Consider the following 17191-nt stretch of genomic DNA (forward strand, 5'->3'; position numbering starts at 1 on the left):
CTTGGTCTTAGCGATCCCTAGGTGTCCGGCCATCGGAATCTCATGTGCGATCCGCAACAACTCCGTCCGGAACGGATAGGGTACCACCAACTGTCGGTCCCTGGGCCACGCCTCCGGTGAACCCTGCTGGACCGTGGCCCGGTACAGCCGTCCTTGGTCCCAGACCACTCGCTCCGGGTCCGAGTCCGAGGGAGGCTGTGCCGCCTGCTCCTTTAGAGCTTTCAGGCTGTCGTCAGCTTCTAACGCTGCCTGAAACTCCTGACTAGATGTGGCCAGAATCGACGAGACTGTCACATCTTCAGTCAGTACCCCGGGACCTGTGTCCTGGCCTCCACCTGACTCGGCTGCCACTTGGTCAGAAGGGGAAGAGCTATCGGACCTCCGGGAGGCCCCTTGGCTTCCAGCACTCCCACTGCGGGTGACAGCGGCCACAGCCGCTGCGACCGTGGGTCGTGCCTGCTCCTCCTCCGTTCCTGACCAAGTCGCCGGTTCAGGCAGACCTACCTGGCTTCCTGACACCCCGGCTGTGGGGGAACCCTGCACCGAGATCTTACCTGGGAGCACTTCCGCTCCTGGACCGGCCCCAATCTCACCTGCCTGTTCCCCCCCTGCAGCAACAGAACCCCGCTGTGAAATCTCTGGGGACCCCACATTTGCTGTGGTAGCCCCCACCCCACACACTGGTCCTCCCCCTGCAGCACCCTGCTCTCTGCTTATCCCTGCAGAGGGCAACAGATCCCAGCTCACAGGCTGGTTACTTGTAGAGGCATTGTCACACCTTTCTCTGACCCCCTCCCCTGTCACAGCTGCAGCTGTGTGTGTGTCTATGGTGTCTATGCAAGCAGAAATATCAGAGTTCACTCCCTCCTCCCTCACATCATTCATAGAATACACATTAACATTGTTAGGAGTCATGTCAGTACTGGCTGAAGGTTCAGCCCTTGGGGGGGGCCCAAACTGGGAGGTTATCTGCCCCAAATCTGTCCCAAGTAGCACGTTTGCGGGGATCCGATCAGTTACCCCCACCTCCCTCACCCCTCGCCCTGCGCCCCAGTCCACATAAATGTCAGCAACAGGCAGCGCCGGGTCAATGCCTCCAATCCCGGAGACAGCGAGGGTTTTTCCAGGGATCAAGTCTTGGGGGGACACCATCTCAGGCCGCACCAGAGTCACCTCCGAGGCGCTGTCTCGCAGTCCCATGGTCACAGACCGGCCGACGGTGACAGGTTGGAAGCTGTCCAGGGACCTACCACCACCCCCACCCACACAATACACCTTGGGCGGCCCTTGGGACGGGGACGGAGCCGGGGCCTTGGGACGCTGAGGGCACATGGCCTTGAAGTGTCCAGGTAGGTTGCACTGGTGGCACCGTCTTGGTTCTGCCACGGGCCTGGAGAGGGGAGTTGAGGGGGACACCCCCTGCAGTCTAGGGGCAGGTGGGGCAGTCGCAGAGTTCATCTTACCCCCTCTCCAGGTGCTGCTGGTGGCTGCTCTCCTGGCTTCAGGAGCCCGATTGTTGGTGTAGTCATCGGCCAGGGCAGCTGTAGCCGTGGACCCCTTTGGCTTCTGGTCTCGGATGAACTGGCGGAGATCCTCAGGGCAGTTCCACAAGAGTTGCTCCGTGATGAACAAGTCCAGGATCTCCGGTCCGGTGGAAAGCTGCAGGCCTTGGGTCCAGTGGTCGGCAGCTCGGGCAAGTGCCCGCCTGTGGTCAGCCCAGGAGTCCTTTGGTCCCTTCTGTAGGCTCCGGAACTTCTTGCGGTAGGACTCTGGAGTGAGGTTGTACTGTTGGATCAGGGCCCGCTTGATGGTGTCGTAGCCCTGATCTGCCTCAGCAGGCAAGTCCCCAAGGACATCCAGGGCCTTACCCCTTAAACGGGGGGTCAGGTATTTGGCCCACTGGTCCTTGTTCAGATGGTGCTGCAAGCAAGTCCGTTCAAAAGCAGTCAAGAAAGAGTCCAAGTCTCCATCCTTCTCCAGCACTGGGAAGTCCTCAACACGGACCTTTGGAAGTTTGGTGTCTGGAAGGTCACGGGTGGCTGATGAGGGCCGGAGCTGAGCTAGCTGCAGCTGGTAGTTACGCTCTGCCTGGCGCTCTTCACGCGCTGCTTGCCGCTCACGCTCGGCCATGAGTTCCTTGTAGCCCTCCCGGTCTCCAGCCTGGCGTAGGGCCATAGCCATTTGAAGGAGGCTATCCGAGCCTCCCAGGCTCGGTGGAATGGCACGTGGTGATCTGCGGCCCGCTGCGGAGCCTGGTGCTTCACTGTCCATTGCAGAGCGGAGGGCTGGCATCTGGCTCGTTGAGGACCCTTGGGCGAGCTGCTCCTCATCTTGTCCAGCAGTGCCCGGTTGTGCAATGTCCTCTGCAGAGCTGTTTTCTGGCGTCGAGCTCCTGGAGGACTCGTGGACAACCTCCTCATCGTCTCTGGCCTGAGCATCGGCCATTCCTTTGGCTTTGCTCCTGGTGCTCTCAGCCATTCTTGCAGACTTTTGGTCACTGACACAGAACTGACACCTGATGCCTCCACACACCTTACAGTATCTGCACTCTGACACTCTAGTGTTGAGCTAGTCTGAAGACCCCAGCAGCCACAGCTGCTGCAGGCAGTCTTTAGTGTCTGGGAGTATGGGTCTCACACTCACACACACTATTATCTCGATCCCACCGCTTGCCACCAATATGTCACAAACCACCGGGGGGTCACTCAGAAATCCCCCGCGCTGGCTACCAGTACGTCACAATCGGGGGGTAACAAGTGGGGGTCACCCCTACTTTATACCTCCCGACCGACAGACAGAGCACGTGACGCGCTCTCTAGCGCCCCTCTTATAGTCAGGCCAATTATGGAATTGCCCGACAATAAGCAAGGAGGCCGCTATACTACTTATGCCGATTATTGAAGGGTCCCCGGTGAGAGTAAGGTATATATTCCCCCGACCTCCGCGGGCGGAATATATAATATCTTCCCGAATCTCACTGGCCTCCCCACAATAATCCTTGGCACAACTCGCTGCCACCAACCGCTTCACGGTAACTATTAGCCGAACACACAGACGTGGGATTCAAGATCGAGATAACAGAACAGCCCAAGATTAATTATATAATTTAATCGCCTAAAGCACACTAGAAACTACAATATATACAATAGGGAATCTACAGAATATACATAGGTCAGAGTACAGTTACAGATAAAGCATGGGTTACAAACAGGCATACACAGTTCAATCAGTTACCTTGTTGCGTCTGGCCACAGGGGGGCGCTGTAGACCAGGTTTCCAGGAACTCCCACAGATGTTTCCTACACGTGCCCCCAGCGAGAAGAACCCTGGAAAATGGCCGAAGTAGGGTTATCAACCTGGGCAATCCAGGTCCCCTCCTACCTTAGTGACCTCACAGGGAGCACTGCTCCACCCCTGGCTTGAGTTATGGACAATCCACAACATGGAATATGGGCCATAACTTTGCCTGGGAGCGTCGTAGGCAGACGCCAACGCTCTCATTGTGACAGTTATGAATTTAGCTACAGAACGAGGGGACTCATGACCTGTCTGCCAGTTCCCCATTGGCTGATATCACGCCTGGGGCATTTCCCAATGTCCTGCTCCCATAAAAAGGGTGTGCCGGCATCGTCCACATGCGGAGACACCATTTTTATGGTTGCCATATTTATCGGAAATATGGCTTGCGAGATATGAACCATTTTTTACTGGAGTCGTTCTGTCTGGCTATTTCCATAGCCTTGCTAACTAGCTAGCAGCCCCCACTACAGGGTGACGGCAGGGAGTCATCCTGTGTCCATTGTCCTCAAGCCACCTAATTTCCATATCACAGGACATGGCCATGGATTTGTTGCTAAACCAGTTGTGTGAAGGGAAGGGGGGGGGGGTGACACCAGGAGAGGGCTTCCTGACATGACTTGAATGTCATGATTTATCGTCATATCTCCGGATTTACCTCACAATACCTATGCTTCGGCGGACGCCAGCCTAGGTAGAAGAGTCCTGCAGGCGGCAGTTGCCTCCCCGTAGGGGAGGGCTGTCTTCGCAGCTCTAACATGAGGTATTTCTTTACCCACCCAGGGACAGCTTTTGGACGTCCCAATCGTCTGGGTCTCCCAATGGAGCGCCGAAGAAGGGAATTTTGTTACTTACCGTAAATTCCTTTTCTTCTAGCTCCTATTGGGAGACCCAGCACCCGCCCTGTTGTCCTTCGGGATTTTTGGGTTTTTTCGGGTACACATGTTGTTCATGTTGAACGGTTTTTCAGTTCTCCGATGTTACTCGGAGTGAATTTGTTTAACCAAGTTATTGGCTTTCCTCCTTCTTGCTTTTGCACTAAAACTGGTGAGCCAGTGATCCCACTGGGGGTGTATAGCCAGAAGGGGAGGGGCCTTACACTTTTTAGTGTAATACTTTGTGTGGCCTCCGGAGGCAGTGCTATACACCCAATCGTCTGGGTCTCCCAATAGGAGCTAGAAGAAAAGGAATTTACGGTAAGTAACAAAATTCCCTTCTTTTGTATACACATGTTGTTCATGTTGAATGGTTTCAGTTCTCCGATATTCCTTCGGATTGAATTTACTTTAAACCAGTTTATAGTTTTTTCCTCCTTCTGGCTTTTGCACCAAAACTGATGAGCCCGTAGCAGTACGGGGGGTGTATAGGCTGAAGGGGAGGGGCTTTACACTTTTAGTGTAATACTTTGTGTGGCCTCCGGAGGCAGAAGCTATACACCCAATTGTCTGGGTCTCCCAATTGGAGCTAGAAGAAAAGGAATTTACGGTAAGTAAACAAAATTCCCTTCTTTGAACAATTACGTTGGTGGGAAAAGGCAGAATTCGACTGTATCGCATAATTTATTTGTTCATGTTGCCTAAAACTATTTTATTTATTTTTCTCTCTCCAGCATCTTAAACAAGCTTGCTCCTGAGAAGTTTGACAAGCTATGCCTTGAGCTCCTCAATGTGGGTGTAGATTCCAAACTCATCCTCAAAGGAGTCATACTGCTTGTAAGTAAGAACGGGGTCATTAAATGTCTGTCCAGTGCCGCCGCATAGAACTGGGTCGGATACAGGGTTTTTTTTTTTTTTTGTTGGTTGTGTGACCTGCAGAATAGATCTGATTGATTTGAGGCTTGCAATGATCGGACCCCGCTGCCGAAGCCGCCCCAGATGGAGGGAATAGCTTTTCACTCACAGGGGTCTCCTCTTTAGCTCCTGGGTTTCACCTTCAATCTTGCTGCAGCGCTGATATTAAAATGGATCATAGTCCCTGTTTCTTTGGGGGGTTTCCTATCATCCATAAGTGTTTTGGGGGGAAAACCTCCTATTCCCTGGCTGAAATTTGCTTTAAAACTATGCATTATTCTCACCCTGCACAAGGAGTAGAGGAAAGACCAGCACCTACTCTGGAGATACAAAAAAAACCCTTTATTGCAAAAACCATGCATATAAAAAAATAATGCAATATTAAAAAGTAGACCACGTCTACGCTTTTTGAACCCTGAAACAGACATGGTCTACTTTTATATTGCATATATTGCATTGTTTTTACATGCATGGTTTTTGCAATAAGGAAGGTTTTTGTGTTTTTTTTTTTTTTTTTGTTTTTTTTTTGTTTTGGATCTCCTGAGTAGGTGCTGGTTGTTCCTCTACTCCTTGTGCATTCTTTTCAGCAGGATGTGTGTGTATAAAATATATTATAAAATATATAATTTATTTTTTTTTTTTTTTTCTTCTGTTATTCTCACCCTCCCTGAGTCCAGAGCAGAGTCTGTCGCTATATTATTGTCACAATGCCTGTGGACAGCACGAGCTGCTGATCTCGCTGGCTTCAGTGCTGCAGACAGACGCACTGATTTGTGTTTTTAAGACAAACTGCAGCTGCTGACAGTTTACCTAAACCGAAAAAAAATAAAACTTTGAAGCCACCATACACTCAAGTCAGTCTGTGGTGGCTCCTAATTATGGTTGGGGGGGGAGAATAAGTTGCCAGTGGACTCCACTTTCCCCTTATATTTCAATGCTCGGCCACGTGTTCTCCGAGGTAGTTGGAAGGTGCCAGACGACCGAACAGACCCTTCCTTGATTATGTCTTTAGGCTGATACTTAAGTCGGCCCTGTATTACTGTTTCTCGTCTTAGTGACCATTACCGGATATTGAGAATGTGGTGGTGGTTTTTTTTTTTTTATTTTTTTATTTAATGTATGGCGCTTTGGAATAAAATGGCTACACAGGATAAGCCTGGTCACTTTACTAATGCAAGGTCTTGGTCTTCTCAGATTGTAGACAAAGCCCTCGAAGAGCCAAAGTACAGCTCACTCTACGCTCAGCTATGTCTGCGATTAGCAGAAGATGCACCAAACTTTGACGGCCCACCAACCGAGGGTCAACCAGGGCAGAAGCAAAGCACCGTGAGTGTGGAGGCCACCTACAAATCTGGAGCCTCATATAGGTTTTATGTTGTAGTTCTAGATCAGTTCGTACAAACCACAATTCTTATTTTTTTTCAATTGTTTTCCCTTAGACGTTTAGACGCCTCCTAATTTCAAAACTTCAAGATGAGTTTGAGAACAGATCGAAAAATGTTGATGGTGAGTGCGCAGCGTGCCGGAGCATGGTTAGTGGCCCTGGAGGAAGATCCCCCTTCATGTGTCTGTAACGTGGAATTTGTTTGTGTTTTCTGCAGTGTATGACAAAAGAGACGGCCCCCTCCTCCCTGAGGAAGAGGAACAAAGAGCTATTGCCAAGCTCAAGATGCTGGGAAACATCAAGTTTATTGGGGAGCTTGGCAAGCTTGACCTTATTCATGAATCTATCCTTCATAAGTGCATCAAAACAGTGAGTATGGGGGGCGCTGCAAACTGTTCTGCTGTTGTACTTTACACTAGACTGGGACTACGGCCTAAGCCAAACGGCATGAAAATCGGAGCGAGTGGAATGTGATAAAACATCGCATTCCACTCGGATCAATATTAGCCTATGCGCCAGCACCCATGAGCGATTTTTCTCAGCCGTAATCGGACCGAGAAAACAGTCGCAGCATGCTACGAGTGTAATGCGATCATTGTCTCTTCACCCATTTAAGTCTATGGGGCGAGAGAAAAATCGCACTGCACTCGCAGTACACCGGTGTACCGCGAGTGCAGGGCGAGATTGGCAATAGTCGGCAACAGAGGAGAGAGGGAGATAAAGCCCTCCCCTCCTCAGTGCCGGCCCACAGCTGTGGTCCGATCGGACCTCAGTCACAATGACACTCTGCTCCCGCTGTGCTGCCAGCGTGAGCCCAGTGTCATGCGAGGATCGCAGTAGTCCCCGTGTGGCCCCAGCCTAATCAAGATTAAACCCATGGGTTGGGGAGTAAACAAGTCCCAGCAGTTATGTTTGGGGATCTTAAAAAGGGAGCCTGTCTCTTTGGATAAATGCTATTAATCTGCAGGCTAGTGGCACTACGACACTTACTGGCCGCCATTCTGAAAGTGCGGCTACCAGGAGAAAATGATCTTCTTTTTGCTCAGGACCTGCTGGCTTTGTTATTGGCAGCTGTAATACGCATGTCCCAGCACTTTGCCGGCTGGATCTGCACAGATGCAGTGTACTGGTAGCTGTCAAAGTCCAGGGGTCCAGTATAGTGAGCATGACTCTTTTTTAGCTGCCCCGTTCACGCCTCCATAACTGAAGGCCAGCAGGTGTTGGGAGAAATAAGATCATTTTCTCCCAGTAAACACTATAGATAAGGTGGACAAGCAGCTTTGGAACACTGTTTAGCTGCAGATTAACCCTATATATGCAAGCAAATGTTGTTTTGGGATGATTCTAGTACAATTATATTTTTAGGTGCACCCACTCCTGTTGTATGAACACTTTCTAATCTATTCACACTGCTATCTTCTTTCATTAGCTTTTGGAAAAGAAGAAGAGGGTCCAACTTAAGGACATGGGAGAGGATTTGGAGTGTCTCTGTCAGATAATGAGGACTGTTGGGCCTAGATTAGACCATGAAAAAGCCAAGGTATGTATATGTTGCCTGTTCCCTTTAGGGCTCGGTTCCACGCATAGCTTTCGATGTGAGAGCATTGGAAGTGATATGCTAATGATCCTCTGCTGCGAGGTTCATGCGACTGATGTGATCTTGCGATCGGGTCACAGGTGCAGAGAAGATGGAGGGAGCACTTTCTCCCTCGCCGCCGCCACCTGTCTCTGCTTATATCGCACTGCAGTCAGATGACATGAGAGTGCAGTGTGATGTTTAACACTCTCCCATAGACTTGTATGGGGGTGCGTGAGCCAAACTCAGGATACTGTGATTCATTTCTCAGGACGCTATGGCATGAGAAATCCATCGCAGATGGACTCTGCCCCATAGTTTTGCACTGGTGCAAGTGCAATCCGATGTTTTATCAGATTGCACTCGTCCGTTCAAAACGCAAGTGGAACCGTGCCCGTATCGCTATAAACATTTAAGAAAACTGTTACCACTTTGGTGTTTTGTTTTGTTTTTGTTTTTTTTTTTCCCCCTCTAGTCCTTAATGGATCAGTACTTTGCCCGGATGTGCGCCTTGAAGTCTTGTAAGGATTTGCCAGCAAGGATTCGTTTCCTGCTGCAAGTAAGTGTTTCTCATTAATTTTATGTGAAACTTCCGTAGCTAATATCCTACTCCATAAGTTCATAAATTCTCCTGGCTATAAAATAGATGGATAGATAAATATATATAAAATTATATTATATACAATTATTAAATTATATATAAAATTATATAATATATAAAATTTGTGTGTAAAATAAATATAATATATATATATATATATATATATATATATATATATATATATATATATATATATATATATATATATATATATATATATATATATATATATATATATATATATATATATATATATATATATATAAATTTATTCATTTTTTTTTTATTTTTTTGTAGGATACTGTGGAGTTGCGAGAAAACGGTTGGGTTCCTCGCAAAGCTTTCATTGATAATGGACCAAAGACTATCACACAAATCCGCCAAGATGCAGTGAAAGTGAGTAGAAGCTTTTCGGATCACTCCAGTGATCGGTCATGGGTGTGAGGAGGGCTTGCTTTGACCTTGTGGTACCTGTGCCTTCTTCAATGCTTCCTTTCCTGTGTTTTCGATAGGATCTAGGAGTCTTTATTCCTGCTCCTATGTCGCAAGGAATGCGTAGTGACTTCTTTTTGGAAGGACCGTTCATGCCACCAAGAATGAAGCTTGACCGGGACCCTCTTGGAGGACTTGCTGACATGTTTAGGCAGATGCCAGGTGGGTGATTTTCTTCAGCGCTCTATTGGGAGACCCAGACGATTGGGGTATAGCTACTGCCCTCTGGAGGCCACACAAAGCACTACATTAAAAGTGCAAGGCCCCTCCCCCTCTGGCTATACCCCCCCGTGGTATCACGGGTTCTCCAGTTTTAGCTTTGTGTGCGAAGGAGGTCAGACATTCCATGCATAGCTCCACAGATTTTAGTCAGCAGTAGCTGCTGACTGTTTCGGATGGAAGAAAAGAGGACACATATAGTGTCCCCAGCATGCTCCCTTCTCACCCCTGGATGGTGCTGTAAGGTTGAGGTACCTATTGCTGGTATAGGGCTGGAGCCTGACATGCTGTTTTCCTTCCACATCCCCTGGTAGGGCTCTGTGGAAGTGGGATCCTGCCGGCCTCTCAGCTCTGATGCCGGGCTCCATCCACAGACCCATTAGAACCTGATGGATTCGGAGCAGGAGTACGATCAGGGACAGGGCCCTGCATCTTACAGGTACTCTGTGTCCCCGGCAGGCACAGACACACTCAGGGCTGGCTGGGTGTTGTAGTGCGCCGGGGACCGCAACGTTGGAGCCAGTGTCCCTACAGATTACTGGGGGATGTTTTGTGTATGGGAACGCAGCGCCGACCCCCTCTGGACCGGGCGGCGCTGCTGTGACTTGTGGTGCGCCGGGGATCCGCCGTCCGCGCTTTTACGGCGGCGGCGGTTATAACTTTAGTCCCCGGCTTTTTGGGCCTAGGACGCCGGCAGCTCCGTTTCGTTCCCGCCCCCACCCTGTCACTCAGGGTAGGGGAGAGACGCTGTTCGCAAGCAGCGACGAGGGCTGGAGCCTGATTTACATGCTCCAGCCCTCACACTATGCACAGAGGGAAGCAGGCTTCCCGCTCTTGGCCACGCCCAGGGCCCGCCCCCCTTCCTCTCTAGAGACGCCGGCAGCCATTACATGCATGCCTGGCTGGAGGAAGGACGCAAGGCTCTGGGAGACCTGGTCTGGGGGCTATCTGGCGACCACACACCCGCTTTTTAAGCGGGCGGTAAGCGTTTTTTCTGTGCTGGTCCCTCTAGTGCCTCACTGTGTGTCAGTGTACTGATTACATATATATAGATATTGTATTTCTTGCACTGTGAGGTGCGCTTCTGGCTGCATATCCCAGATCGCTCTGTGGAAGCAGCAACATGTCATCCTCAAAACGCAAGGCGGCCAAGGCAAAAAGGGCTGTGTATACTGCGTGTGCTGCATGTGGGGCTAATCTACCAGCAGGCTCTGATGATCCCCATTGTGTGCAATGCTCCGACCCGGTGCTGCTTCGCCAGCCGGAGTCAGGAGAGGTAGCGACCCAGGCTGAGACGCTTGTAAGTTCTGCCCCGGTGACAGGGACGGACTTTGCAGTTTTTGCAGATAATATGTCTGTATCTATGGCAAAAATCCTTGAGACCTTGCAATCTATGCATGGGGCTCAGTCTCTGGGCACGGCGAGGCCTATGTCCTCAGGTCCCCCTTACTTGGAATGTATCCAGCCCACAGGGGGGTCCCCGGCTTCACAGGCCGAGGATTATGACTCAGATGATGGCCCCAGCCACCCTAAGCGAGCTCGCTGGGAAAGACCCTCGACGTCATCACACTGCTCAGGGTCTCAGCGCAATCAGTCTCCCTGTGACGTGTCTGATGAGAGTGATCAGGAATCCACTCCTGGAACCCCTCTCAACCTGGATACCCCGGATGGGGATGCCATGGTAGACGACCTTATCTCAGCCATCAATAGGCTGTTGGATATTTCTCCCCCAGCTCCTTCAGCAGAAGAGGCGGCTGCGGAGCAGGAAAAGTTTCGTTTCCTTTATCCCAAGCGTAAATTAAGTGCTTTGTTGGATCACTCTGACTTCAGAGAATCAATCCAGAAGCACGACGCTCACCCAGAAAGGCGTTTCTCTAAACGATCTAAAGATACGCGTTTCCCTTTCCCCCCTGAGGTGGTCAAGCGCTGGACACCGTGTCCAAAGGTAGACCCCCCGATTTCCAAACTTGCAGCTAGATCCATAGTTGCAGTGGAGGATGGCGCTTCACTTAAAGATGCCAATGACAGACAGATGGACCTTTGGTTAAAATCTGTCTATGAAGCTATAGGCGCGTCGTTTGCTCCGGCATTCGCAGCCGTATGGGCACTCCAGGCTATTTCAGCTGGCTTAGCAAAAGTGGATGCTATCATGCATCCAGCAGTGCCGCAAGTGGCGCACCTTACCACGCAGATGTCTGCGTTTGCGTCTTACGCTATCAATGCGGTCCTAGAATCTACCAGTCGCACCTCAATGGCATCCGCCAATTCGGTAGTTTTGCGCAGAGCCTTGTGGTTAAAGGACTGGAAAGCAGATGCTGGTTCCAAAAAATGTTTAACCAGTTTGCCTTTGTCTAGAGAGAGACTGTTTGGCGAGCCATTGGCTGACATCATTAAGCAGTCCAAGGGTAAAGACTCCTCTTTACCACAACCCAGAACACCCAAACCTCAGCAGAAAAAGTGGCAGCAGAGGTTTCAGTCCTTTCGAGGTTCGGGCAAGACACCATTTACCTCGTCCAAAGGGACTCAGAGGACGCAAAGAAACTCAGATTCGTGGCGGACTCACACACGCCCCAAGAAAGCAAATGGAGGTACCGCTTCCAAAGCGACTACCTCATGACTTCCAGCCCCTCCCCTCCGCATCGCCGGTCGGGGGCAGGCTCTCCCGCTTTTCCGGCATTTGGATGTCACAGGTCAAAGACCGGTGGGTGACGGACATTTTGTCTCGCGGGTACAGAATCGAGTTCAATTCTCGTCCTCCAGCTCGGTTCTTCAGAACCTCCCCACGTCCAGACCGAGCAGATGCTCTGCTGCAGGCGGTGGACTCCCTAAAAGCGGAAGGAGTGGTTATCCCAGTCCCTCCTCAGGAACAAGGGCAAGGGTTTTACTCCAATCTCTTTGTGGTTCCAAAAAAGGACGGCTCGTTCCGTCCTGTTCTGGACCTAAAACGGCTCAACAAACATGTGCACGCCAGGAGGTTCCGGATGGAAACCCTCCGCTCTGTCATTGCCTCAATGTCCAGAGGAGACTTCCTTGCCTCAATAGACATCAAAGATGCTTATCTCCACGTGCCAATTGCTACAGAACATCAACGTTTTCTACGTTTTGTGATAGGAGACGACCATTTTCAGTTCGTAGCTCTTCCATTTGGTCTGGCGACAGCCCCACGGGTCTTCACCAAGGTCATGGCGGCGGTGGTAGCAGTCTTGCACTCTCAGGGACACTCGGTGATCCCTTACCTAGACGACTTATTGGTCAAAGCTCCCTCTCAGGAGGCATGCCAACTCAGCCTGAATGCTACGCTGGAGACTCTACAGTCTTTCGGATGGATCATCAACTTTCCAAAGTCGATCCTATCACCGACTCAGTCACTAACGTATCTTGGCATGGAGTTTCATACTCTAGCAGCGATAGTGAAGCTTCCGCTGGACAAGCAGCGGTCACTACAGACAGGGGTGCAATCTCTCCTGCAGGGCCAGTTGCATCCCTTGCGACGCCTCATGCATTTCCTAGGGAAGATGGTGGCAGCCATGGAAGCAGTTCCCTTTGCGCAGTTTCATCTGCGCCCACTTCAATGGGACATTCTCCGCCAATGGGACGGGAAGTCAACGTCCCTGGACAGGAAAGTCTCGCTTTCCCAGACGGCCAAGGACTCTCTACAATTGTGGCTCCTTCCCACATCATTGTCTCAGGGAAGATCCTTCCTGCCTCCATCCTGGGCAGTAGTCACGACAGATGCGAGTCTGTCAGGGTGGGGAGCAGTATTTCTCCACCACAGGGCTCAGGGGACGTGGTCTCCGCAGGAGTCCACACTTCAGATCAATGTTCTGGAGATCAGAGCAGTGTATCTTGCTCTACTGGCCTTCCAACAGTGGCTGGAAGGAAAGCAGATCCGAATCCAATCGGACAACTCCACAGCGGTGGCATACATCAACCACCAAGGAGGGACGCGCAGTCGGCAAGCCTTCCAAGAAGTCCGACGCATTCTAATGTGGGTGGAGGACAGAGCATCCACCATATCCGCGGTTCACATCCCAGGCGTAGAAAACTGGGAAGCAGACTTCCTCAGTCGCCAGGGCATGGACGCAGGGGAATGGTCCCTCCACCCGGACGTGTTTCAGGAAATCTGTCGCCGCTGGGGAGTGCCGGACGTCGACCTAATGGCATCCCGGCACAACAACAAGGTCCCGGCATTCATGGCGAGGTCGCGCGATCAAAGAGCTCTGGCGGCAGACGCCTTGGTTCAAGATTGGTCGCAGTTTCAGCTCCCATACGTGTTTCCGCCTCTGGCGCTCTTGCCCAGAGTGCTACGCAAGATCAGATCCGAGTGCAGCCGCGTCATACTCGTCGCTCCAGACTGGCCGAGGAGGTCGTGGTATCCGGATCTGTGGCATCTCACAATCGGTCGACCGTGGTCACTGCCAGACCGACCAGACTTACTGTCCCAAGGGCCGTTTTTCCATCAGAATTCTGCGGCCCTGAACCTGACTGTGTGGCCATTGAGTCCTGGATCCTAGCATCTGCTGGATTATCTCAGGGAGTCATTGCCACAATGAGACAAGCTAGAAAGTCGAATTCGGCTAAGATCTACCACAGAACGTGGAAGATTTTCTTGTCCTGGTGCTCTGCTCAGGGAGTGTCTCCCTGGCCATTTGCATTGCCCAAGTTTCTTTCCTTCCTGCAATCGGGGTTAGAAAAGGGCTTGTCGCTCAGCTCCCTTAAAGGGCAAGTTTCGGCACTATCCGTGTTTTTTCAGAAGCGTCTAGCACGTCTTCCTAAGGTGCGCACGTTCCTGCAGGGGGTCTGTCATATTGTGCCCCCGTACAAGCGACCGTTAGATCCATGGGATCTGAACAGGGTACTAGTTGCTCTCCAGAAGCCGCCCTTCGAGCCTCTGAAGGAGGTTTCCTTTTCTCGGCTGTCGCAGAAAGTGGCGTTTCTTGTTGCAATCACATCGCTTCGGCGAGTGTCTGAGCTGGCAGCTCTGTCATCTAAGGCTCCCTTCCTGGTGTTCCACCAGGACAAGGTTGTGCTGCGCCCCATTCCGGAGTTTCTCCCTAAGGTCGTATCCTCTTTTCATCTTAATCAGGATATTTCCTTGCCTTCTTTTTGCCCTCATCCGGTTCACCGGTATGAAAAGGCCTTACGTTTGCTAGATCTGGTGAGAGCACTCAGAATCTACATTTCCCGCACGGCGCCCATACGCCGTGCCGATGCACTTTTCGTCCTTGTCGCTGGTCCGCGCAAGGGGTTGCAGGCTTCTAAAGCCACCCTGGCTCGATGGATCAAAGAACCAATTCTAGAGGCCTACCGTTCTGCGGGGCTTCCGGTTCCTTCAGGGCTAAAAGCCCACTCAACCAGAGCCGTGGGTGCGTCCTGGGCATTACGTCACCAGGCTTCGGCTCAACAGGTGTGCCAGGCAGCTACCTGGTCCAGTCTGCACACTTTCACCAAGCATTATCAGGTGCATACCTATGCTTCGGCGGATGCCAGCTTAGGTAGAAGAGTCCTGCAGGCGGCAGTGACACCCCCGTAGGGGAGGGCTGTTTTGCAGCTCTAACATGAGGTATTTATTTACCCACCCAGGGACAGCTTTTGGACGTCCCAATCGTCTGGGTCTCCCAATAGAGCGCTGAAGAAGAAGGGAATTTTGTTACTTACCGTAAATTCCTTTTCTTCTAGCTCTTATTGGGAGACCCAGCACCCGCCCTGTTGTCCTTCGGGATGTTTTTTGTTGTTTGCGGGTACACATGTTGTTCATGTTGAACGGTTTTTCAGTTCTCCGATGTTATTCGGAGTTAATTTGTTTAAACCAGTTATTGGCTTCCTCCTTCTTGCTTTGGCACTAAAACTGGAGAACCCGTGATACCACGGGGGGGGTATAGCCAGAGGGGGAGGGGCCTTGCACTTTTAATGTAGTGCTTTGTGTGGCCTCCAGAGGGCAGTAGCTATACCCCAATCGTCTGGGTCTCCCAATAAGAGCTAGAAGAAAAGGAATTTACGGTAAGTAACAAAATTCCCTTCTTTGCCTTTTAATGGTATTAGTCCTAACCTTTCTTACCCGGTTTGCACTGACGCCTGTGTGTTCTTCAGGCAGCGGAATAGGCACTGGTCCTGGGGTTATACAGGACAGGTTCTCTCCAACCTTAGGACGTCATCGCTCAAATCAGTTGTTTAACGGGCATGGTGGGCACATCATACCTCCTGTACCGTCCCAGTTTGGTGAAATTGGAGGAAAAACGTTCATGAAAAGCCAGGTAAAGTTTTGACGGCCATTTCTAAAGTATAAACTTCTGCAGCTCCTTGTGAGAATATTCGGCCTGATGCCGAGCCAAGGGGCCAATAAACTTGTAAATGTCATCGTTTATTTTTGCCTTTTTTAAAGGGACAAGGTCCTTTGTACCAGAGTCAGGGGCTCTTATCACAGCAAGGACAGTCTAAGGATATGCCTCCTCGATTCATTAAAAAAGGGCAGCTTAATGCGGATGAGGTATGTATCCCCGACAATGCGGACACAATATATGCCCGATGATTAAGAAAAGACGCGTTATTACGAGGACGGAAGCTGGCATCTCCTCTTTTTACCCCTTGCCTCCTTCTTACTTTGTCTTCCCGTCCCCCTCACCCCCCCCGCTCTTCACAGCTATCTCCTTCTTCTGGAGAATCCAGTGTCCTTTGAGCAAGATTATGAGATATGAGGGCATTACGGCCATTCGGTAATTCATTTGTGTTTGATTTTTCTTAATTTCTAAAGTTTTATAAACTCTCCCAAAAAAAATTGTTTTCCAGATCAGCTTGAGACCGGCTCAGTCTTTCCTAATGAATAAAAACCAAGTGCCAAAGCTTCAGCCACAAATAAGCATTATGCCCCCTCGCACGCAAACGCCACCCATGGGACAGACTCCGCAGCTTGGCCTCAAAACCAATCCACCACCCATCCAAGAGAAGCCTGCGAAGACAGTGAAGAAGCCGCCACCATCGAAAGAAGAGCTACTTAAACTTACTGTAAGTGATCGGAGCCCAGCTGCTATAGTATGTAGGATGAGATTAATGCTTCGTCTACGCACTGGCACTGTATTACTCTGGATTATTTGCACCAAATGCTTAATCTGTGGAATGTCAATAATGTGGGGTTAGTTCACACATTAAGGATTTGGTCATTCCTCCTACCGAGATAAACCTAAAGGGTCACTTAGGCTCTGTTAACACTAGAAAAAGGATTTTTGTCAAGAAATTTCGCATCTGAAAGATTAGCGCACTTGCGTTAAAAAAATTCACCAATAACTCACAAACGCATGCGTTTTTGACGCATTTTTTCCGCAGGTTGGTCCCTGCGGGTTTTTTTTTTTAACATTCTCTATGGCAAAAGACCGCAGGTACCTGCATCAAGGAAGTGACGGGTGGCTCAGTGGTTAGCACTGCAGTCTTGCAGCGCTGGGGTCCTGGGTTCAAATCCCACCAAGGACACCAACTGCAAGGAGTTTGTATGTTCTTTCCGTGTTTGCGTGGGTTCCTTCCGGGTTCTCCGGTTTCCTCCCACACTCCAAAGACATACTGATTGGGGCTCACAATCTAGAGTCCCTATGGGGACAGTGAGGCCAATGTGTGTAAAGCGCTGTGGAATTAATAGCGCTATATAAATGAATAAAATGATTATTTCTTTGTCGCTCCATTGGGAGACCCAGACAATTGGGTGTATAGCTACTGCCTCCGGAGGCCACACAAAGTATTACACTCAAAAGTGTAAGGCCCCTCCCCTTCTGGCTATACACCCCCAGTGGGAACACTGGCTCACCAGTTTTGTGCTTTGTGCGAAGGAGGTCAGACATCCACGC

At 50.4% G+C, this 17191-nt stretch overlaps 1 protein-coding gene and 1 non-coding gene across 2 annotated transcripts in view; both read left to right on the forward strand.

Moving 5' to 3' along the window:
- EIF4G2 (eukaryotic translation initiation factor 4 gamma 2) overlaps positions 1–17191 on the forward strand; it is a 95744-nt gene that overhangs the window by 23724 nt on the left and 54829 nt on the right. The window contains exons 5-15 of the mRNA XM_075325361.1: positions 4907–5009; positions 6282–6413; positions 6527–6593; positions 6689–6840; positions 7901–8011; positions 8523–8606; positions 8946–9044; positions 9161–9302; positions 15450–15613; positions 15742–15846; positions 16146–16361. Of these exons, the coding sequence (XP_075181476.1) occupies positions 4907–5009; positions 6282–6413; positions 6527–6593; positions 6689–6840; positions 7901–8011; positions 8523–8606; positions 8946–9044; positions 9161–9302; positions 15450–15613; positions 15742–15846; positions 16146–16361 (1375 nt within the window). The remainder of the gene's footprint in view (positions 1–4906; positions 5010–6281; positions 6414–6526; positions 6594–6688; positions 6841–7900; positions 8012–8522; positions 8607–8945; positions 9045–9160; positions 9303–15449; positions 15614–15741; positions 15847–16145; positions 16362–17191) is intronic.
- LOC142255522 (small nucleolar RNA SNORD97) lies at positions 15878–16060 on the forward strand. The gene has a single exon (XR_012727447.1). It is a non-coding gene; the product is annotated as a small nucleolar RNA SNORD97 (small nucleolar RNA).

The sequence above is a fragment of the Anomaloglossus baeobatrachus genome, chromosome 10, assembly GCF_048569485.1.
Source record: "Anomaloglossus baeobatrachus isolate aAnoBae1 chromosome 10, aAnoBae1.hap1, whole genome shotgun sequence".
In the NCBI taxonomy this organism is placed as follows: domain Eukaryota; kingdom Metazoa; phylum Chordata; class Amphibia; order Anura; family Aromobatidae; genus Anomaloglossus; species Anomaloglossus baeobatrachus.